At 31.7% G+C, this 22,716-nt stretch overlaps 1 protein-coding gene, 1 long non-coding RNA gene, 1 other non-coding gene and 1 pseudogene across 8 annotated transcripts in view; 2 read left to right on the top strand and 2 right to left on the bottom strand.

Annotated features, from left to right (window-relative positions):
* Nucleotides 1-421, bottom strand: part of LOC103494475 (uncharacterized) — a 40,479-nt gene extending 40,058 nt beyond the window's left edge. The window contains exons 1-2 of one of the 5 annotated variants that reach the window (XR_538656.3): nt 209-421; nt 39-110 (exon numbers count right to left, since the gene is read on the bottom strand). This is a non-coding gene — a long non-coding RNA (uncharacterized LOC103494475). The remainder of the gene's footprint in view (nt 1-38; nt 111-208) is intronic. The other 4 variants (XR_538658.3, XR_538657.3, XR_538659.3 and 1 more) reach the window with 4 other exon arrangements.
* Nucleotides 422-7,482: 7,061 nt separating this feature from the next.
* On the bottom strand, nt 7,483-11,613 carry LOC103494872 (hexose carrier protein HEX6-like; annotated as a pseudogene).
* A 2,620-nt stretch (nt 11,614-14,233) lies between these two features.
* LOC103494477 (gibberellin 20-oxidase-like protein) lies at nt 14,234-15,816 on the top strand. Its single transcript, XM_008455675.3, has 2 exons — nt 14,234-14,928; nt 15,111-15,816. Exons 1-2 carry the CDS (start codon nt 14,555-14,557, stop codon nt 15,703-15,705), a joined length of 969 nt encoding a protein of 322 aa, XP_008453897.2. The 5' UTR covers nt 14,234-14,554; the 3' UTR covers nt 15,706-15,816.
* Nucleotides 15,817-19,590: 3,774 nt separating this feature from the next.
* Nucleotides 19,591-22,636, top strand: LOC103494478 (uncharacterized). 2 transcript variants are annotated; one of them, XR_007822248.1, is made up of 4 exons: nt 19,591-19,670; nt 19,828-19,879; nt 20,927-20,992; nt 22,177-22,298. It is a non-coding gene; the product is annotated as an uncharacterized LOC103494478 (transcript). The 2 variants fall into 2 exon arrangements; XR_007822249.1 differs by lacking the exons at nt 19,591-19,670; nt 19,828-19,879; nt 20,927-20,992 and adding exons at nt 21,259-21,522; nt 21,707-21,808 and having other exon boundaries at nt 22,177-22,636.
* Nucleotides 22,637-22,716: the final 80 nt, after the last annotated feature.

The following is a 22,716-nucleotide window of genomic DNA, read 5'->3' on the forward strand; positions in this document are numbered from 1 at the left end:
CTTAAATTGATCTCACTGCGTTGGGGTTTGAATCTTACCAGTTTTCTTTTTCAGTGACTTCATCAAAAGCAATTGCTTTGTTTGTCCCCTCCGATAGTCGTCCTCTTCTTCTGTTAAAACATATACTTGATATATTAGATTGAGGATTGGAATCTTAAACTCACGCTCGACTTAAATTGAACGCACTGCATTAGGGTTGGAATCTTACCAGATTGAAGATACTTAGAGAGACAAGGAATCAAACGAAGAAAAATAAGAAAATAACGAGTTCTCGAATGAGACCCCTAAATGGAAATTCGGAATAGAGAAGAAGACTATCTAGGAAGAAACCGGAAGCGGCGTTGATGGAGAAATGACAGAGAGTATGATAATATAAATGCAAAATTAGAGAAGTAGCGTAGCGTCGGAAGGGATTCAACTTTGACAACAGCTGTCAATATTGTTATAACGGCTACTATTCATTCAGTATTGAATTTTAAAAAGTAGGCTTATAAGATCTAATACTTTTAATAAATAATTATACGATATTTGAAATTATAAAAAAATAATTTCAAAGATAATATAATTTTAAAATTTATTTTTCTAATTTAAAATGTCATATAATTATTTTTAAAAAGTGTAAAGTTGTTTAAGAAAACTTTAAGAAACCCATAACTAAAATGTTGGAAATTCGAAATCAAATTAGTTATTTTTAAAACTTATGGATAAACGCATATCTATCTAAACTTATGAACTAAAAAGATAGTTATTCCCGATGCATATAAAAAAAGTTTAAAATCCAAGTCAACTGCATGCCCTTCTCAATTTAAAAGTTTTGATTTTCTATTTTGTAGTAGTTCATTCAACAAAATCAATACATTTAATAATTTTAAATTGTCAAAAGTTAGTACAAATGTCTTTTTTTTTTTTTAATTATATTATTTAAAAATTTCAATAATGAGGTTTGAAACTTTAGGTCAAATGCATACAGTTTGTATTATCAAACCAATATATATATATCTAACAATTTGGGGTTACATTAGGAGAAAAAAAATATTAAAGAATATACTACTGATCTTTGCTTGTTCCTTTAATATAACCCAAAACTTAAACCGCAACATTTAAAGGAAATGCTACATTAAGAGGAAATCCTCGAAGTAGCCTGTATAGATTTGTTGAAAAGAAATTTCAAGCTCTGATCTTCAAAGGGCGATGGAGGGAATTATAATGGAAATAAAGGTTTCAAAGTGTTGAAGTTAAATTAATCTAAACTTAATACATGAATTTGCATTATTAAATATGCATGAATATGTGAGATACATGGAATAGTTAATAATCACTAAATACATTGATATATGAATAGTCACATGTATTGATATTTATTGTTAATATACTTTTCTACTAGTATAAATATGTGTAAGGTTTCTCATTTGTAAATAAGAAAGAAAGTAAGAAATTCAAGTTTAAGAAATATTATTCAAGTTCTTTCTTCTCAATTGTGTGAATAAGAGAACAATCTTCTTCTCTTGTTTCTTGATTTGTATTGTAAGGGTCTATTACGTTTCCAACAAGTGGTATCAGAGCTCCGGTTAGATATGGCTTCGAATGGTAACATGTTGCAACCCCAACTTCCAAGGTTCAGCGGAAAGAATTTTAATCAATGGAGTATTCAAATGAAAGTGTTATATGGCTCTCAAGAATTGTGGGATATTGTTGAAAGAGGATACACTGAAGTTGAGAATCAGAGTGAGCTCACAAATCAACAACTTGTTGAGTTAAGAGAAAATCGTAAGAAAGACAAAAAGGCTTTATTCTTCATTTATCAAGCTGTTGATGAATTTATTTTCGAGAGAATTTCAACAGCTACTTCTGCAAAGGCGGCTTGGGATATTCTAAGATCTACCTATCAAGGAGAAGATAAGGTAAAGATGATAAGGTTACAAGCTCTCAGATCCGAATTTGATTGCATTAAAATGAAAGAAACTGAAACTATTGAAGAATTTTTCAATCGTATTCTTGTAATTGTCAATAGTTTAAGATCAAATGGTGAAGAAGTAGGCGATCAAAGAGTTGTTGAAAAGATTCTTAGAAGTATGCCAAGAAAATTTGAGCATATCGTCGTTGCAATTGAAGAATCGAAAGACTTATCTACGTTGTCTATAAATAGCTTGATGGGTTCTCTTCAATCCCATGAGCTAAGATTAAAACAATTTGATGATAACCCCGAGGAAGCTTTTCAAATGCAAACTTCATTTAGAGGCGGTTCACGTGGAAGACGTGGTGGTCATGGAAGACGAGGAGGTGGAAGAAACTATGATAATAGAAGCGGTGCAAATTCTGAAAATTCACAAGAAAGCTCTTCTTTATCTCGAGGAAGAGGAAGCGGAAGAGGAAGAGGCTTTGGCAGAAACCAAGGAGGTGGTCGTGGTAATTTCTCTCAAATTCAATGCTTTAATTGCGGAAAGTATGGTCATTTTCAAGCAAATTGTTGGGCACTAAAAAATGGAGTTGGAAATACCACCATGAATATGCATAAAGAACAAAAGAAAATTGATGAAGGCATTCTATTCCTCGCATGTAGTGTTCAAGACAATGTTGTAGAGCCTACATGGTATCTTGATAGTGGTTGTAGCAACCACATGACAGGAAATAGAAGTATATTTGTTACTTTGGATGAATCTTTCCAAAGTGAAGTGAAGACTGGTGATAATACCAGACTACAAGTCAAAGGCCAAGGTGATATTCTTGTGAAGACAAAGAAAGGGACAAAACGAGTTACAAATGTGTTCTATGTTCCAGGTCTAAAGCATAATCTTTTGAGTATTGGCCAACTGCTTCAACGAGGTTTAAAAGTTTCATTTGAAGGTGACATATGTGCAATCAAAGATCAGGCCGGTGTTCTTATTGCCAAGGTAAAAATGACTGCTAATAAGATGTTTCCTCTTAACTTTACATATGGTCAAATATCTTGCTTCAGCAGCATATTGAAGGATCCATCCTGGCTTTGGCATTTTAGATATGGTCACTTAAACTTCAAATCACTATCTTATTTGTGCAAAAATCATATGGTGAGAGGTATACAAAATATCAACCATGAGACAAATATTTGTGAAGTGTGTATTCTTGCAAAACATCATCGAGATTCATTTCCAACTGGGAAAGCTTGGAGAGCCTCTAAACCTCTCGAGTTGATTCATACAGATTTGTGTGGTCCTATGCGAACAACAACAAATGGAGGTAATCGATATTTCATAACCTTCATCGATGATTTCAGTAGAAAGTTGTGGATTTATTTTTTGAAAGAAAAGAGTGAAGCACTTGTATGTTTTAAATCCTTCAAAGCTTTTACTGAAAATCAAAGTGGTTACAAGATAAAAACTTTGAGATCTGACCGTGGTGGAGAATATATAGCTTTTGGTAATTTTTTCAAGGAGCAAGGAATTCATCATCAAATGACAGCTCGAATGACTCCACAGCAAAATGGAGTTGCAGAGAGAAAAAATAGAACAATCATGGAAATGGCGAGAAGTATGCTAAAAGCAAAAAATCTGCCAAACGAATTTTGGGGAGATGCTGTTGCATGTACTGTTTACATTCTAAATCGAGCTCCAACAAAGAGTGTTCCAGGTATGACTCCTTATGAAGCATGGTGTGGTGAGAAACCATCTGTTAGTCATTTGAGAGTGTTTGGGAGTATAGCTTATTCTCATATTCCAAATCAGCTAAGAGGCAAGCTTGATGATAAATCTGAAAAATGCATTATGGTAGGTTATAGTGAAAATTCTAAAGCTTATCGATTGTATAATCCTGTGTCAAGAAAAATTATTATCAGCAGAGATGTGATTTTCAGTGAAGATGAATCATGGAACTGGAATGACGACGTCGATGAAGCTAAAAGTCCATTTCATGTTAATATTGATGAAAATGAAGTTGCTCAAGAATTAGAGCAAGCAGAAATTCAAGCGATGGAGTCATCTTCGTCCTCAACGTCATCTTCCACAAGTAATGATGAAATCTCACCAAGGAGAATGAGGAGTATTCAAGAAATTTATAATACCACTAACAGGATTAATGATGATCATTTTGCTAATTTTGCATTATTTGCTGGTGTTGATCCTGTAACTTTTGATGAAGCCATCCAAGATGAGAAATGGAAGATTGCAATGGATCAAGAGATTGATGCGATAAGAAGAAATGAAACATGGGAGTTGATGGAGCTTCCGACAAACAAACAAGCTCTTGGAGTAAAATGGGTGTACAGAACAAAGTTGAAGTCAGATGGTAATGTTGAAAAATACAAGGCAAGACTTGTTGTAAAAGGCTACAAGCAGGAATATGGTGTGGATTATGAAGAAATATTTGCCCCTGTGACAAGAATTGAGACCATTCGATTGATTTTGTCATTAGCTGCTCAAAATGGATGGAAAGTTTATCAAATGGATGTAAAATCCGCTTTTTTGAATGGACACTTGAAGGAAGAGATATTTGTTGCACAACCTTTGGGCTATGTGCAAAGGGGAGAAGAAGAAAAAGTGTACAAGTTGAAAAAAGCTTTGTATGGATTGAAGCAAGCTCCGCGAGCTTGGTACAGTCGTATTGACAGTTTTTTTCTAAAGACAGGATTTCGAAGGTGTCCATATGAGCATGCACTCTATGTCAAAGAAGACAAGTATGGCAAATTTCTCATCGTTTCTCTTTACGTTGATGATTTACTTTTTACTGGAAATGATAAATTTTTGTGTGATGATTTTAAGAATTCCATGAAAAATGAATTCGAGATGAGTGATATGGGTCTCATCCATTACTTTCTCGGAATTGAAGTTAATCAAAATGAAGGAGAAATTGTCATTTCACAGCAAAAGTATGCTCATGATTTACTAAAAAAATTTCGGATGGAAAATGCTTCACCTTGCAACACTCCCATGGATGCAAATTTGAAATTGTGCAAGGATGATATTGGAGAAGCAGTCGATCCAAGTTTATATCGAAGCTTAGTTGGAAGCTTAATGTATTTGACAGCAACAAGACCTGATATTTTATTTGCCGTAAGTATGTTAAGCAGATTTATGACAAACCCGAAAAGAAGTCATTGGGAAGCAGGAAAAAGAGTTCTTCGTTATATTCTTGGCACCATTAATTTTGGAATTTATTACAAGAAAGTTTCAGAATCAGTGATGTTTGGTTTTTGTGATAGTGACTGGGGTGGTAATGTGGATGATCATAAAAGTACATCTGGTTATGTTTTTAGTATGGGTTCAGGTGTTTTTTCATGGACTTCAAAGAAACAATCTGTTGTTGCCCTTTCTACAACCGAAGCAGAATATATCTCGTTAGCTGCAGCTGGATGTCAAGCTTTATGGCTTCGGTGGATGTTAAAAGAATTGAAGTGTATTCAAAAATGTGAAACTGTTTTATTTTGTGATAATGGATCTGCCATAGCATTATCAAAGAATCCAGTTTTCCATGGAAGAAGCAAGCATATTAGAATCAAATATCATTTTATCAGAGACTTGGTTAAAGATGGAGAAGTGATAGTAAAATATTGCAAGACTCAAGATCAAGTGGCTGATATTTTTACAAAGGCGCTCAAGTTTGACTTATTTGTTAAATTCAGAGGAAAACTTGGAGTTGCTCAAGTTTAGATTAAGGGAGGATGTTGAAGTTAAATTAATCTAAACTTAATACATGAATTTGCATTATTAAATATGCATGAATATGTGAGATACATGGAATAGTTAATAATCACTAAATACATTGATATATGAATAGTCACATGTATTGATATTTATTGTTAATATACTTTTCTACTAGTATAAATATGTGTAAGGTTTCTCATTTGTAAATAAGAAAGAAAGTAAGAAATTCAAGTTTAAGAAATATTATTCAAGTTCTTTCTTCTCAATTGTGTGAATAAGAGAACAATCTTCTTCTCTTGTTTCTTGATTTGTATTGTAAGGGTCTATTACGTTTCCAACAAGTAACTTGCCTTTGCCGGCCTTTTCACTGTCACTCCCTGCAAATTTTCATCATAACAAGTTTACTTTAGTTGAAGAATATTTTGTTTTTAAGGTTTATTTTAGTTGAAAATGATTAGTCCTAGAACTGAATAGAAGTAATGGCTACCTCAAAGCTCTTTTGTGCCAAAGCAAGGGTTTTTTTTCGCATGATTCATACTGATCGACGAACGTGGCCTTGTTGCCCACTATACCTATCGGTTATCAGTAGTTTGCTTGTTATCTTCCAATTTCCATGGTTTGATATTCTTGTATAACTCAGAATTTCGATTAAACATTGAAAATTCAAATCTCGGGTTCACAAAAGAAGAGTAGAATCAAATTGAACCACCATTAGTATTGAACAAAAGCTACATGCAAGAAATAAAGCACCATTCCTACAGAACTAGCATATATGAGCCTTAATGGAAAAGACAAGCTGAAAAAGACTTGTCATGGAAAATATAGAAGTGGAGATGGAGATGGCCAAGGTAGTTTTAGTTTATCCCTGGTTTGTACAGCCAACCCCAGCTCCAAGCAAATATCTGATTGTGCAGATTAAAAGCTTTCACGAGATAGATGTCGCGAAGTTGTGGGATTTCCCAACTGAAGAGATTCCAGAAAGTATACAATCTTCATCCATATTGTTTGTTACTTTTCTGATGCCATCATCTCTTCATGCTTCTATGAAGCCGTTTAGCAAGAAAACCAAACCCGGAAATCCAATGTCATAGCCAAACAATATGAAAGATGAGAGAAGCACAAAGGCAGGAGAATGTTACTGTCCAGCTCGTTCCATGTCTCGTTTAGGAATCTTGGGAGTTTCTGCAGTTCTATTGCTCACATGTTGAAAGTCAAAATTAGGGACATATTGTGAGCACCGACAGATTTAGCATAGACCCAGGGGCTCAAGCCTCACTCAACTCTCTCGTCTTTATATAATATATATAAAGAAAAGTACTTAATTATTAATATTTATCATTAGCGTAGTGGTTATTTTAAATCCTACATATGTAGTTTATTTTTCTTTTAGCCCCTCGTCAATATATTTTCTAGTTCCGCCACTGATTGTGAGGCCAAACAACTTTGTTCAATCATCACGTCTAGCAAAATGTTTTGTTTTTTTGACACGGAAAGAAAAACTAACTCGATCACAGTATTTAACATCATGCTTTTCCCTTCAACAACCTGACACTGTGTAATTAGGTTACGATTATCGTAATGAATTAATAGTAATTTGAAAAGTGGGCTCTATTTGATTATGTTTGTTGTTTACTTATCTTTCGTCCTCATGCAGACATATGGAGGACTCTTTCCAAACTTGTAACACATAAATATAAACTATTTGACGTATAGATGGTGATCAATTCAATTGTGTTTGAAAATCAAGATGGAATCCACTAGTCTATATATAGTTGTCTTTACTATTACAAATATTGTTACTATTGCGGTATAAGAATTATGAATCTATCAATTTAATGTTACCGCTACCATGACTATTCCCATTAACGTTAGGGTTAATGTGACAAAATCACAACTTTAAGTAAACGTGATAAAAAGAAATCTACTTACGTTTACGATTGTAGTCCATATCAATAAAATTCCACTACGATCACCAATTTTGATCACGTATACGTAAAAAACAAACTATCTAATTCTGTAATTTCTTTTTAATTTTTCAACTTAGAACATCAATGTGCCTCGGCATGGAAGGTCATCTCTCGACTTGGTTCCACTACAATTCTCTTCCAAAACCAATGCTCCATCCAAATTCTATCCATCTGCTCAATAGGAATATTCTTAGTCTCCGGTAAGAACAGCAACACAAAGACAGTCATAATCAATACCCACCCACCAAAGAAAAAGAAAGTCCCACTTTTCAAGTGACAAAGCATAGATAGAAAACTCTGAGCTATGGCAAAAGTAAAGAGAAAATTTGCAGCCACAGTAATACTCTGTCCAGCAGATCTAATCTCCAACTGAAAAATCTCACTCGGAACCAACCAACCAAGAGGACCCCAAGACCAAGCAAAGCCAGCAACATATATACATATCAAGACAAGAACCAAATAAGCATACCCTTCACTCAGCCCACCTTGATCTCCTAGTTTAGCAGCCATTACACTTCCAATTACAATCTGTGAGATAAACATTTGAATACCCCCAATAGTAAACAAAACCCTTCGGCCAAATTTATCAACTATAAGCATTGAAACGAAGGTCGCTACTGTACCCACAACCCCAGTTACCACAGCAGACAACAATGAAGCACTTTCATCTAAACCAACAGTTCTAAAGAGAATCGGTGCATAGAATGAAATGACATTGATACCAGTTACTTGTTGAAAGAATTGTATCGCTATTGCCATCACAAGTTGAGGCCTATACTTTGGTTGAGTAATTTTCACGAACGGTTTCTTCATTGTCTTTGATATTGCATTTGCTTTCACAAGATCTTCGAATTCCGCATCAACATCATCTGTTCCACGGATCTGCTGGAGCATTTTCTTGGCGGTTAGATGTTCATCATCGCAGCGTTGAATCAAGCTATTGGGTGTCTCTGGTAAGAAGATTGAACCAAAGGTCAAAAGAGAGGCGGGAACCCCAGCTAAAGCTAAGGAAATTCGCCAGCCTGAGGTGTTGTTGAGCTTCGCGGTTCCGTAATTGATGAGATTAGCTGAAAGAACGCCAATTCCAACACAAAGTTGGAAGCCATTGTTGATTGCTCCTCTGTATTTTGGCGGTGCCATTTCGGAGAGATAAAGAGGAATTGCCTGATGGAAAAATATGGGTAAGTTATACCAAATGCTCACAAAATTAGCTTCAAGTTTCAAAATATTTTGACCGTTAAGTTTTGGACATAAACTTCTCAATGTTCAAAATTATAAACTTCTCAATGTTCAAAATTTCACGAGCATGACATTTTGATATATTCTCACTATTTTAGAAACTTCATCGTTCTGTTTTCAAAAAAAATACTAAATAAAAGTTCAAAAATGATTTTATTGTTAAACATAATTGATTAATCCAACAACAAAGTAACTTTGAATGCTCGGAAGTAGAATTATTACTCTCACATAAAAAAAATTATTTTTTAAATATAACAAAATAAATCAAAATATCCTAAAATTTGATGATATTTTATTATATCTATAAATATTTTTAGAAAAGAATTCATTTAAAATAATTTCATTAAAACTTTATTTTCCATTTATTTTGAATTTCTAGAGTTTTATATAAAAGTAAGTTTTTGTTTATATATAGGTGGACAAAATGAGTGTAAAAATTGGACAAATCAATATATTTGCTTTGAAATTATTTCTTTTTGAATTCAACAAAACTTAAAAAAAAAACATAGTAATAATATAAATATTTATATGGCAATTTCTGAAAGTTTTAAGGGTAAAATACACTTTTGATCCTTGCGATTTTACTATTTGGTCAAAAAAGACACATTAGTCCTCATGTTTGCTAAACAGAATGTTTATTAGACATGAACATTAGTTATATTTGATGATATGTGAAGGATATTGAATTATTGAAAAACATATCAAAATTAAAGCTTTTAAAATATATATGAACTCCAAACTAAAAGTTGTACTTTATCCCATTTTAAATAATTACAAAGGGTTTGTATTTATATCCCAACATTAATGTACTTTTGAAAGTTCTGTTTAGTTTTAAATATATTTTTTAAAAACTGAAATTTCAATGATAATTTTGAAACAAAATATTAACTTTCTCCAAAAATAACAATAAAAGTATTTTGAAATTTATTTCGAACCGTTTTTATTAAAAGAGTGAAGAAGAAACCTTAGAGTACAAAAAAGGAAACATACCTGATTGGTAAAGCCAACACCGACTCCGAGCAAAATACGGCCGAGAAGAAGCATATAGACATTGGCGGCCGCACCGCCCAAGGCAGCACCGGCGAGAAAAGCGGCGCCGCCGATGTGAATGGAGGGTTTTCTTCCGAAGGTTCGAGTGACGGAGGAGGCGAAGAAGGTGAAAAGAAGGCCGGCAATGTAAAGGGAAGAAGTGAAGGAAGTCAAGAGTTGGCTGTCGAATTTGCAGTAATTGTTTATTTCTTTGTCTTCTTTCATCTTTCTGTTTACTTCTGGGAAAAATTTTCTTCAGAAATGGCTCCATTGATGTCACTCCACCTTCAAGTTACAAACGTTCCTCATTGTTCATCATTCACAAGAGACTCGTATAAATAATTTGTGGCTTTTTTTTAATTTTTCTTTCCTACAAAATGAAAATTTTATGATTTTTTTTTTAAATATAGTTAGAGGTATTTATTATGCACATGATTTTAGAATTTGGTTCATTTTGTTAACAAAATCGAATGTTTTTATATTATTTTCACGACATTTTTGGTATTTTTTTATATGTTCAATTAATTTTTTTTTGATGCAATGGAAATATTTAGATGTTGAACGTCAAGATTTTTTAAATTTTAATATCATAATGGTGGAAGAATTAAACCTATGACGAGGTTGGTAGTACATGTTCTCTGTCATATCATTTGTACTTATATTGACAAACAAACATGTATATGTGTATACACATACATTCATGTATGTATATATGTATATGTATATATAGCAAATTCGAAGTGTTTGCTCTTAGTGTCGAAATATATATGTTGTGTTGTCTTAAAAATTTGAACTACTTGGAATTTATATATTATAGCTCTCCTCATGTTTGAGGCGGTCAATTATATGTTTTCAACTATTATATAAGTAGGCGTTCGGAATGTTGAGTCCGTAATTATAGCAAGTTGTTATACTTGTTATAATAGTATGTGTTCAGAGGCGAACAATTTTTGTATGAATAAGGAAATACTAAACACGATAACTAAGAGGAAAGAGATATTGAGCAAAAAATAGTAAACACTATAACAAAGACCGAAGAACATTATATTAGCAAATTATGATTGAATAGTTTAGTGAAGTGTACAAAAAGTAAACATTGTTTCGAGATGCACTTTTTTAGTTTATTAAGCTGAGAGCAAAGAAGATAACATTGATAGAGAGAAACCTGAAATCCAATGCCATAACCGAAAAAATAGGACATTTATTTTTAATAATGTATTTTTAAAAAATATTGTCAAAATATGGTAGAAGGTAAACTAGTGACAAAAATCGAGCCGTGTACACCACTTTTATTGGAAGTCGTCCACCACTTCAATGAGTGGACTCCACAATTTTCTTTTCTCCCATTATTTAATATGTATATTAATATTTAATATAGTATGGACCCCACATATTAAATATTAAATTTATATACATATTAAATATGTTAAAAAGGTGTGGTGTACACGCTATATTAAATATTAATATATATATTAAATAATGAGAGAAGAAAACTTAGGTTCACGCATTGAAGTCGTGGACCTCGTCTACTACTTCCAAGCAAAGTATCGTACACGATTTTGCAAAATTGCTCTATTTTTATCAATAGTTTGACTTCAACCCTATTTTTGACAATATTTTCGAAATATATATTATTAAAAAAAAATCCCAAAAATAAGGCCTCCCATGGCAGCAACCATACAAGAGAGTACCACAAATAAAGTCACCCTGCCCTTATAGTCATCACCTTCTCTGCCATTCTTCACAAATCCGCGACCTGCCATTGTTAAATCTTAATTGCTACCGTGTTTCTTCTTCTTAAGATCTGTATATAGAATTTAATTATAGAAGATGTTGATGATAAGCTTCTAGCTGCCTCTATTGACTTGTAGTTTTCAAATATCAACATCAATATATTAGTCAATGAAAGATACTATAATATTTCATTTCATTAATTTGGAAAAATAATGCAGTTGATTTGAATGTTGAAATTTGGTGACAGATAACTTTGATATTTCGGTCACTCGTCAGTGTAAAGTTAAGGTGTGTTGTTTTAATGTTCTTTAATAAGAAAAAATTATTATAAAAAATTTGTTTCAATAAAAGGATAAAAGAAAGAAAGACAAATATCAATTTTAACGTCACAATTAATATTTGCCTTTGGTGGTTGAATCTCACACGCTACTCATTTTGGCCTTATCTTATTTTTTGACTTTTCACATCTTAAACTTTTAACTGGTGTATGTAATTTAAATTTTAGTTTTTTAATTTTGTATTTTGAAAAAGTAATTATTTTGATCATTTCATCCTCTATTTTACAATGTTTTTAAGGAATTAAAATGGTTACTTTTAGATAATTCAAAAACAGTAAGGAGACGTTTGGGGGAAGGATTAGGGTATGAGGGGTTAGGATTATGTAATTCATCCTTCGTTTGGGAAAAGGGTTATGTAATCCTGGTTTTAGCTCCTTAACCCTTCCTTAACCCTTTTTCAACACTTTTTAACCCTTTTTCAACTTTTCCTTAACTCTTCTTCAACTCTTCCTTAATCCATTTTTTTCTCATTTATAATTTTTATATTTATGAGTTTTGTTAATTAATCTTTTTATTTTAAAATCATAGCTTATTTTTAAGTTATGAATTTGGTACAATTACATTATTAAAATTTTAATATCAATCTCAACCTCAATGTATTTTGTTAATTAGCTTAAATATCTAAGGAATTTCAATTCAATAAAAAAAAATGGTAACATTTTAACAAACTACCATAAATTTATTACAACAATTAAAAAATTATGAGGACTATTTGATTAAATTAACAATTAGTGGTAATTTTAACAATCCCATTATTTAGAGGCGATTTGTCTATATTTTTCATAATGTTATTTTGGATATTAAATTAAGCTTGAATAAATTAACATAACAAATATTTTGTTATAGAGGCAGTAGGATCATGAATTTTTTACCCAATAATTGTTGCAGAATGACTGAAATAAATATTTTAAAAGTATATAAATCATCGTTGAAAAAATAAAAATTTAATTTAATATTTTAAAAGTAGACTAAAATAAATTGAAGAGAAACCTAAAACTAGATTTATTGTAATTTTCACTAGAAAACAAAACTATAGTTGGTAAATGCGTTGATTGTTATTTTTCGTTTTCAATATTTCGTATTTCCAATTGTTATTTTCACTTATTTACATGTTTACGGGTTGCGTGCGTGTCATATTCATAAAAATCAATTTATTGAAACGTAACGTATACTTAAAAAAATGTTGAAAATGAACATTGTAGTTAAATAAATTAAGGCAAATTGTTTTATGAAAATTAGGACGATTTGATAAATTAAATATATGAAATTCGTGTATTGGATTTAGAATATGAATTTTAAAAACAAAAAAAATTATTTGCACGTAACGATTACTTGAAAAATGTTAAAAATGAACGTCGTATTTAAAAACATTAAGACAAATTGTTCTAGGAAAACTATGACAATTTAGTAAGTTAATATATGAAATTTGTATATTGGATTTATAATATGAATTAAATATATATATATATATATATATATATATATTAAAAAAAATAAATTTCATAACACTACTTACGTAACTCTTTCCCCAAATACATCTTATTATAATACTATCATAATCCTATCCACATAACATGCCGCGTGCCGGCCGGGGGACGGACTGGGAACGGCTCCTTTGGGGGCCTTCCCCGGGCGTCGAACAGTCAACTCAGAACTGGTTTCTCCCAAACACATCTTATCACAACATTATCATAACACTTCCTTCATAACCCTTCCCCAAACACATCTTATCATAACACTTCCTCCATAACTCTTCCTCCAAACACATCTTATCATAATCCTAGGTTTATCATAATACTAGGTTTATCATAACCCTAACCCCATAACCCGACCCTTCCCCCAAACGACCCCTAAAAGAAATTGATAATATAAAGACAAAAACAAACATTTTAAAAGTGATTAAAATGAACTAAAGGTAAAACACTAAAATCCAAATTTTGAAAATACGACGACCAAAGTGAATATTTTGAAAACATAGTTACCAAGATGAAAATAGAAGGTGAAAATATATACAAACATGTCGTAAATAAAATGAACCTTCCTTTCACCCTCTATCTTCTACTATTTCTAACTTTTAAACATTTGACGGGTGTACTTTAGGATATAAGTAGTGTAATAGTAAGATTAAAGAGCATAAGAAGTTGATAAATAAGATTAATATTTTTTGTGGTAGAACTAATTACAAATTTCTTGGATCAAACAAGATACGTGGAGTTCATAACTTCATACCTAAATACCAATACCTCATGAATTGTTAGTTTCATATAAAATTCAGAGGCAAAATAGCATTGAGCTCCCATTGACGCAATTATATTGAATGTAAAAAGAAGCGTAGAATTCAGAACTTCATACTTTGCTTAGTATGGAGTTCATAACTTCGTACCTAAACCCCTCATGAATGAATGGTTACTTTTGACAAAGAAAAGAAAAAGCATTTCTAAAGACAGAAAGTTTTAACCAACAGTAATGGTCGAGCTCCAACTGCCACAATTATTGAATGTAAAAAGAAATTTCACAATCAAATCGCGTGTAGTATAGTCCTAAATCAGCACTATATATCTCAAAAATCAGAATGGGAGTAGCAACGAACTAGCAAGCCAGTGCAATTCCCAAAATTCTAGGGTTTACAGAAATGTCAAAAGAATCGATTGAGATGTGCGAAGAATTACCAGTAATGGACATGAATTGTTGCGAGCATCTGAGCGAATCGAGTCGATTGAGTCTGTACAAGGCGTGTAACGAATGGGGACATTTCTACATCAAAAACCATGGCGTTTCCAAGGAGCTGTACTGGAAACTCAGAGCCGTTACCGACGAACTGTTGACGGCGGTGCCGGAAGAGGCAAAGGAAAGGAAATTGAAAGTAGGAGTTTCTTGGTACACTCCTAGATTTAAATTGTCGCCTTACGCTGAAAGCTTCAAGTTTTTGGGACCGATTTTTTCAGATTCTGCCTCCGATTTAGGGTTTACGGAACAAGTCTTCGGCCACCGCGTCACTCAATTCAGGTCATCCTAAACTCTATTTCAATCTCAAATCATCCTAAACTAAATGAAAGTATATAAAAACTCAATGGAACGTTTCAAAATACATGGAAATGGTTTTTCTTTATTTTAATTAAGAATGGTTTGATTTTCTTTATTTCTTAAGAAACTAATGTCTTTGGCAAGTTTGCCAAATTTGTTTGCAGGAATCTACTTGATGAATATGGAAGTATAATGATAGAACTATCAAGAAGAATAATGAAGCTATTACTAAAGATGATGGGAGATAGTTTCGAGGACAAATTTTACGAATCTGAATTCAGTAACTGCAATGGCTACATAAGAATAAACAGGTACGCACCTCGAAACTCCAATGAAGAAATCGAAGCGTTTGGAAAGCACACAGACATTAGTTGCGTGACGATATTATTCCAAGACGAGATCGGAGGTATTCAAATGAAATCGAAACAAGGAGATGAGTGGGTCGATGTAAGACCTCTAGAGGATGCCCTTTTGGTGAACATTGGGGATTTTTTACAAGCTTGGAGTAATGAGAGGCTTAGATCAACAGAACATAGAGTTGTTTTGAAACAAAATGCGGAGAGATTCACTTTGGGTTTCTTTTTGGTATTTGGGGACGATGATAGGGAACTATATGCCCCAAGTGAAGTTGTTGGGGAAGGAAATAGAAGAGTTTATAAGCCATTTTCTACCAAAGAATATAGGGCATTTAGGGAAAATAATTATGGGAAAGTTGTTGGAGTACCGATGAGAGAATTTGCTGGAATTGATTTAGAGTGAAGTGGTGAAACATCGATATTACAAATGAAAAAATAGTATCATTTGAGAGGTGTTCGTGGCTCGTACGGGCCATTCTCCTATGTTATAAAAATATATACTTTAGTTTTGAAACTTCAATGTGCATATCTCAATTCATAAACTTGGAACCAAAAACAACTATGTTGATCTCTTGATCACTAACTCGTATAAAAGTGTATGTTAGATAAGTTATGTTGGGCTCGCTAATACTCGATTCTACTTTCATGTGGCCTTAAATATTGTCGATATGTACGTGTCTCAAAAGTATGCTATTAATGATGAAAATAGAGAAAAGGAAAGAGAGGAGAGAGAGAAATTCTCATAGATAGCAAGAAATTGGAAAATATGACAGAAAAAGAAATTAAGTGGACAATTGAGAATTTGATAAATTTTACTCAATTTTGTAATTATTTTTTGCTATATTTAAAAATTTCCTAAAATGAGTTTTTTTTTTTATAAAAACAAACTATTTACATTTTTAGTAAAAAATCCATTAAATAACAAAAACTAAGTACCCTTGATCTAAATACTTTGTCCACTTTGTCGTTTTTTACAATTTCGAAGGAATTTTAGTTCCATGATTATCACATTATATGTACAGACAATGTAGTTGAAGCTTTGAACTTTAAAAGTATCTTTAGTCACTAAAGCTCATTTGATAACTATTTGATTTTTTGGTTTTTAGTTTTAGAAAGCAAAAACCAATAGTTGTAGAAACCGAACTCTTAAATGATGAAAATTGAACGGTCAAACTTATACAATTGTTATAATTTCTACAAGTACCTAAGTTTGAGAATACAATTTTAACCTTTTATATATGTTTGATAACTCAATTTTTGCAATTAGAAGTTTGAAGTTATAATTGAAACTACAGACCATATTATAGATATGATTTTTGCAATTTGCCCGATATTGAATTATAAAAATCTCAATGGGCGATTTCAATATTGGTTTGCAAAATATTTATTATACTAATAACTTCAATGCATGAGCAATGAGTGAGTTTTTATGTGCATGAGAATGAATTGAATCAAGGAACTTTATATTGCTTTACTACGCTCTCCTACACATTCGATATATAAATATTGTTTTTAAGTATTTGTAGCAACAACACAAAACTACTATCAAGTGCTAAAGAATTTCTCAATGTTTACGTCAAACAAATACAGTAAGTTGCTTCAAACAAATACCATTTTTTTCGATCTTTCAATTACAGTGTAATGAACTAAAATATTTATAAAATATAACAAACTTTTATATTTTATCACCAATAGATATCGGTGGATTCTATTGTCTACCAGTGCATTTAATAGATATTGATAAACTTTTATCAGCGTTTATCGTCGGTAGAATTTGATGTTTTGCTATATATTTTTTTTTTTTTGTAGTTTTGTTATTTTTTTAGTTGAGGAGAAAGATTTATTCTCATATCTTAGTTACATTTTTTCGGGAAAAAAAATTGAATCAAATTTTATTTTCTTTTACTTTTATTCTTTAGAGAATTAATATCTCTTCAATTTTCAATCGTCAAACTTTATTTTCTTTTACTTTTATTCTTTTCTTTTAAGAATTAATATCTCTCTCCAAATTTCATTATTTCTTCAAAATTTCTATTCTAAAAATGAGAGGATGTGTTTTTAAATTTAAATTCAATGATGTTTTTAAATAATAAAAATTTAAATTTTAGACAAAGGTGAAAAAGAAAAAATAAATTGGAAACTAAAATATCCTCATTTTAAATTTGTTATTTTTAAATATTAAATGAACTTTATATCTCAAATCACTCTGATTTTTTTTAATCAAATTTAAAATTTAATAAACAATAAATTGACAATTAATATATATAAATCTCTTTTAGACCAACCTACCTCCTTTGTTTTATTTCAAAGTGTCCATAACTAAATAAATTAGTGTACAATAATATATTCCATGCCCTTATTATATTAGTATATTTTTAAGAATTTTTTCAAAAATAAAAAAATTTACAAAACTATTTTTACTATAATAAAACCACTAAAATTAAAATCTATTACACTGGATTTTTCTACATAGAATCTAAACTTTTTAAGATATTATATTTCTAACGCTTTTTCTTTAATTCTCTTCATCTTTTTATATCTGTTGTTTTTTCATTAATCTTCGATGACATACAATAATTAAAACTTTTCGACAACTTAGATTTGTAATATTAATTACTAAAAAGAGTAAAGTCGAACTTCTACAGCTTTTTTATATTTCGTAAATATTTTTTATATGATTTGTTATTTACAATAATTTTGCAAAGAATTTGAGCAAAATAAGACATTATTCAACTAAAATATAATATATTCTAAAAAAAAAAAAATGATTCCCTTCTCTTTCCCGCCATTTCCAGTTTCCCAATCGCTACAGAAAGTCGAGAGAAACAGAAAAAATATGGTTCATTGGTTCGGAAAATTTCGCCGGCCCTCTCAAATCAGAGAAAGAACCATGCTCTTCACCGAGACCGATTTCATTACCGCAGGCCATTTTCTCGTCGGAAATTTCGATTCTTGGTCTTGGTATTATTCATTTATTCTCAAGTTTCTTTTATGTTTTCCACACTAATTCTGTTAATTCTATTGTAGTTTTTCTTTTCCTGGAAAATTTTTAATATTGTGGTTCATTTCGGTTTTTAGGGAATCTGGGGATTTGAGCAAGCAGAAGTCGTATTTACCATCTGACAAACAGTTTTTGATTTTAAGAAATGGTCAGTTTGGATTAACTTTTTTGCTGTGTTATCCATTTTGTTCAAACTGGGTGATTTTCTAGTTTAATGGATTTAAATCGCACTTGACGCATTTAAAGATCAGAAGTTTTTATTAGAGGTTTACTTATGCTTAGCCATTTCCGTTGAGAACAGTGGTAACTGGTGACAAAATGAAGTTATCTTGTGTAATCTTTAATTCTTTAAGTACTCATAAACTTTAAGGATTAACAAAAACCCATTATTGGAATGTGTTGGATCTAAGTATTTACGTTTTTTACCATCAAGTGAGGAAGTATTATGTTATATGAACTCTCCGACCTAGGAGTCTTTCTTTTGTTGAACAATCTCTAATAAAATTAGTTTCCCTCTACTCATAACTTAGCCAATACACCATTAATAAACCACGTGAATCAGTGTATTGATTTCTACTGTTCTCTGTTTTTGTTTGTCGATTCCAGAACACCCACGTTGTTGTTACTAGAATTAAAATACTTGAGTATGTTGCATTCTCAATAGCCAAGGGCTAATTATTGGTTGCTAGATTATTGTTCTGTTTCACTAGAATTAGCAAGAACCTTTTATTTTCTTAACGTGACTGGAGTTATAGATTGTTAAATAGAAGAACAGTAAAGTTCGAAGATGTTATTTTCTGAAGAAAGAGAATATTAGATAGAGAGTGACCAATAATCCTGTGCTTCTTTTTCAGCTCCTTGTCCGCGAAGGGCTTTCTCTTATGAAGAGGGATATGTGATTGTTGGCAGCGATGGTGAAGATAATGATCGGCTCCTAAGTGGTCTGCTACATAAATTTAACATATTTCACATCTATGCTGATTCTTCTAATTGTTCCATCCTAAATACGTTTTTAAATTTTTGTTTTAATTTTGTACTCATATAAACAGAGTCTAAGGATGTGGATAACTTGCTTTCAACCAAAGAATTGCCTAAACCAGGCACGATGAAACCTATTACGATAATTCCATCATACTTTGCTGTTGATAAAAAAGAAGATTTATCATTACCATACGTGGAAAAATCTATTAAATTATGTTCTGTAAGTTTGTAATTGCAATGCAGTAATTGATATGGAAGGGATGTTTATTAGGTATCTCAGATTGTTATCTAAATATTTATTCGCAGGCAACTCAGGAATCAACTCATCGTGTAGTCCATGATTCTGAAGATATCATATGCCTAAGAACTTATGACATAAGCATCACGTGAGATAATTTTTAATGTCTTAAGGTCCTTTTTTGATAATTAATTGTGTTCATTACTTGACATTATACTTTAATTGTTATATGCATACTATTGGTAAGAGGGTTCATCCGATGCTTATATGGTGAATGTTTATTTGACCATCTTCTGTTGTTCCAGATATGACAATGATCATCGGACCTTCCATTTTTGGCTCACTGGATACCACGAGGTTTGCACTTAAATCTGTCTCAGCGTTTAGCTGTCTTCTAATGAAATTGAATGGTTGTGATAGTTTGGTAGCTTGTATTTGAATTCTATCATGAGTAGTGTTTTTGAAGTCTGGAGTTAATATGTTAAAATTAGACATAGAGCCAAACATGAAATAATTCGTGTGCAAATTTTATAGTGTAAGTTGAAGTTGGAGGAGTAAATTATTTAATATTGGGTTATAAAGTTGGTTGGCCAAACACCCTCGATTCTAATCCTAAAATAACAACGTATGTAAACTCAATACGGGTAATTTCACCATACTCTTTTACCATTGGTAGAATCCACCCCCAAAGAAAGAGTTTCCAACAAGGATAGCCATTTCTTCATCCCATGTTAGATATTACCACAAATATCCTTTACTATCAACATTCTTTTTACACATTTTTCCTCATATTTTCAGTTAGAATCCTAACTAACAAGAATTATCCCAAGAACAAAGGTTGAACTCAAAACCACCTAAAAGAACAATCAAATATGAAAATATATGAAATATCTTCTAAAATACCACAAGAACAAGTAACAAAATAACCCTAGCATTTTGAGAGGGCTAGACTCTCCTCAATTCCCTTACAAGGAAATCTCTCTACAAAATTCTTCAACCCTCCCCAACCCTTCTCCTACTATTATAACTAAAAAGCCCTACCCAACCAACTATCCAATTACTACAATGCCCCTTAGACTAATCTACAAATACTATATTAATAATCCCATATAACTCTAACTAGGTCCCTGACACAATCCTTCTTCATGATAAATATAAAAGAAAAGGTTCTGGAAAGAAATTTATTTTTTAGATGATTGATTACCTTTAGAGCATTCAATTATTTGGCCATCTAATTATAAACACTTCGGCATAATTGATAAAATGTTTGTTTGTGTTCTTAAATCTGCAAGTTAATTGCAAGCACGTTTCTACATGTTATACCATACAATTATTACCCTAAGGTACACAACACCTTATCTTCCTCATCTTTTCAGTCATTTTTCTGTTAACGTATTTTTGCAGGACGGGAGGCCCTTGCAACCAGAACTAATTCTTGAAGATGTCAGGAAGAGTCATGTCGGCAAAACAGTAAGATAGACCTGGCGACAGTTCTCAACCGCTCCTGAACGTTTTCATTTTAACATTTATTCATTATCTGAAAACATAACATAGAAAGTCTTTCAAAAATGGACCCCAATTAACATAAAAGGAATAAGTTGAGCAAATAAATCAGACAAGATTGATCTTACCAAACAGAACCCAACCACCTAGCTAAAATTCCACATGTCCTAGTGTTTTCCTTTTTCCATCCAAACCTGTCATAACTTGCCTTTTTAGCATCAAGCTAGAGTATCCTTTTTCCAAGAACAGAGAAAAACCTCTTCCAATCCCTGCATTGCCCAAAAAGAGAAAACAACAAAGCAAATCTAGATATCTAGTGTTTCCACAAAAGAACACTATTATAAATTGTAATCTAATCTCAATATGAAGGTCAATATCGAAGACCATCCTTACCTGCCTGGGAAACATGCATCTGTACATCCAAAAATTCATGGAGCTGCAGTGAAGAAAATGGTCAAAAGTCGAATGTCGCAAGGCAATGTACCTGAAGTCAGCAAGTAATTTCACCTTCTTTCCCTTAAAACAACCATATATTGCCATTTTCCCCTTACTCAACCCTATCCGATTTCTTGGTTTAAATTTAGTAGTCGTCAACTTAAGCAACCTTATTTATCTTACAAACCGATACTTATAAGAAAAGTGAAGAAGAAGGTGTTATAATTGAAAGGATGTGTTTTGCAGGTGCCTTTCTTTATTTTTGGAATTCTTTGCTTCGGTATTTCCAACTATTATATATGATTGCAACATTGGCTTTGATTAGGAGAGCAGCGGTAGCTAATAAAGGTAAGCGCGTGAATTTGAAAATTTAAGAAAGATCTAATCCAGTACAAAACTCGATGTACCAACCCAAGTATAAGTTTAAATTTTAGAATATTAAATCGATCCATATTTACCGGTTGGTTCGTTCGATTTTTATGCTTTCTAGTATGCTACCATGTTTTTCATTCCTATGTAAATATTTTATAGTAGCCTCTACATCTTTCTTGGTATATTCAGATAACAGAGAGCATAAACGTTGTAGTAATACCATATATAAACATTTCTAGTTAATTCCAATAACAAAAATTCTGTTATAGCCATTTATGTATATTTAATGTACTATACAGAGTGAACTTGGTTGAGTCTGATTGCTTTTCCTTTACCTTCTATAGGTGGCTTTACAGAAGGAATATTCAGGAATTTTCACGAAGATTTGAAAAACTTTAGTCTAAGAAACCGATCCCCTATTTTCTTCGTTCATTATGTTAATACTAGGACTATGACTTCATCTAGCCTCTATAAATTCCTATTCAATAAAAACTAAATTCATTTTTTCTATGAAGATTTTCTCGTTTTGATGGCTTGTTGAAGTTTTCTTGTTTACCGACCCTTTTTCTAAATCTATTTTCTAATAATGTTACAAGTGGTTTTATAATAGAGAAAGTAATCATCTTTTGTAATATCTGTTCTAAGAAAAATGTTTTTTTTTTTTTATAAGAATGAAATACTTGAAATTATACTCTCTATAAAAAGTTTCTTTAACAAAGGGGTGTAAGTTTTTGGATGTATCAAATTTTTGTACTTTTAAGCCAAGTGGCTGCTATGTAATCTAATTATTTTCAAAATTTATTTCCAGTTCTGAAGAGTATTATATCATCTTATGTATAAATATATAAGGTGAAATTTAAATCTGGAGTCTTGAGAGAGCTATA

The sequence above is a fragment of the Cucumis melo genome, chromosome 7 (assembly GCF_025177605.1).
Source record: "Cucumis melo cultivar AY chromosome 7, USDA_Cmelo_AY_1.0, whole genome shotgun sequence".
In the NCBI taxonomy this organism is placed as follows: domain Eukaryota; kingdom Viridiplantae; phylum Streptophyta; class Magnoliopsida; order Cucurbitales; family Cucurbitaceae; genus Cucumis; species Cucumis melo.

What these genes read in the sequence shown, in the direction of transcription:
- LOC103494477 (XM_008455675.3), top strand. Translation starts at nt 14,555, where the DNA reads ATGTCAAAAGAATCGATTGAGATGTGCGAAGAATTACCAGTAATGGAC. An exon ending in CACCGCGTCACTCAATTCAG is followed by an intron (nt 14,929 to 15,110) that starts GTCATCCTAAAC and finishes ATTTGTTTGCAG; the next exon opens with GAATCTACTTGATGAATATG.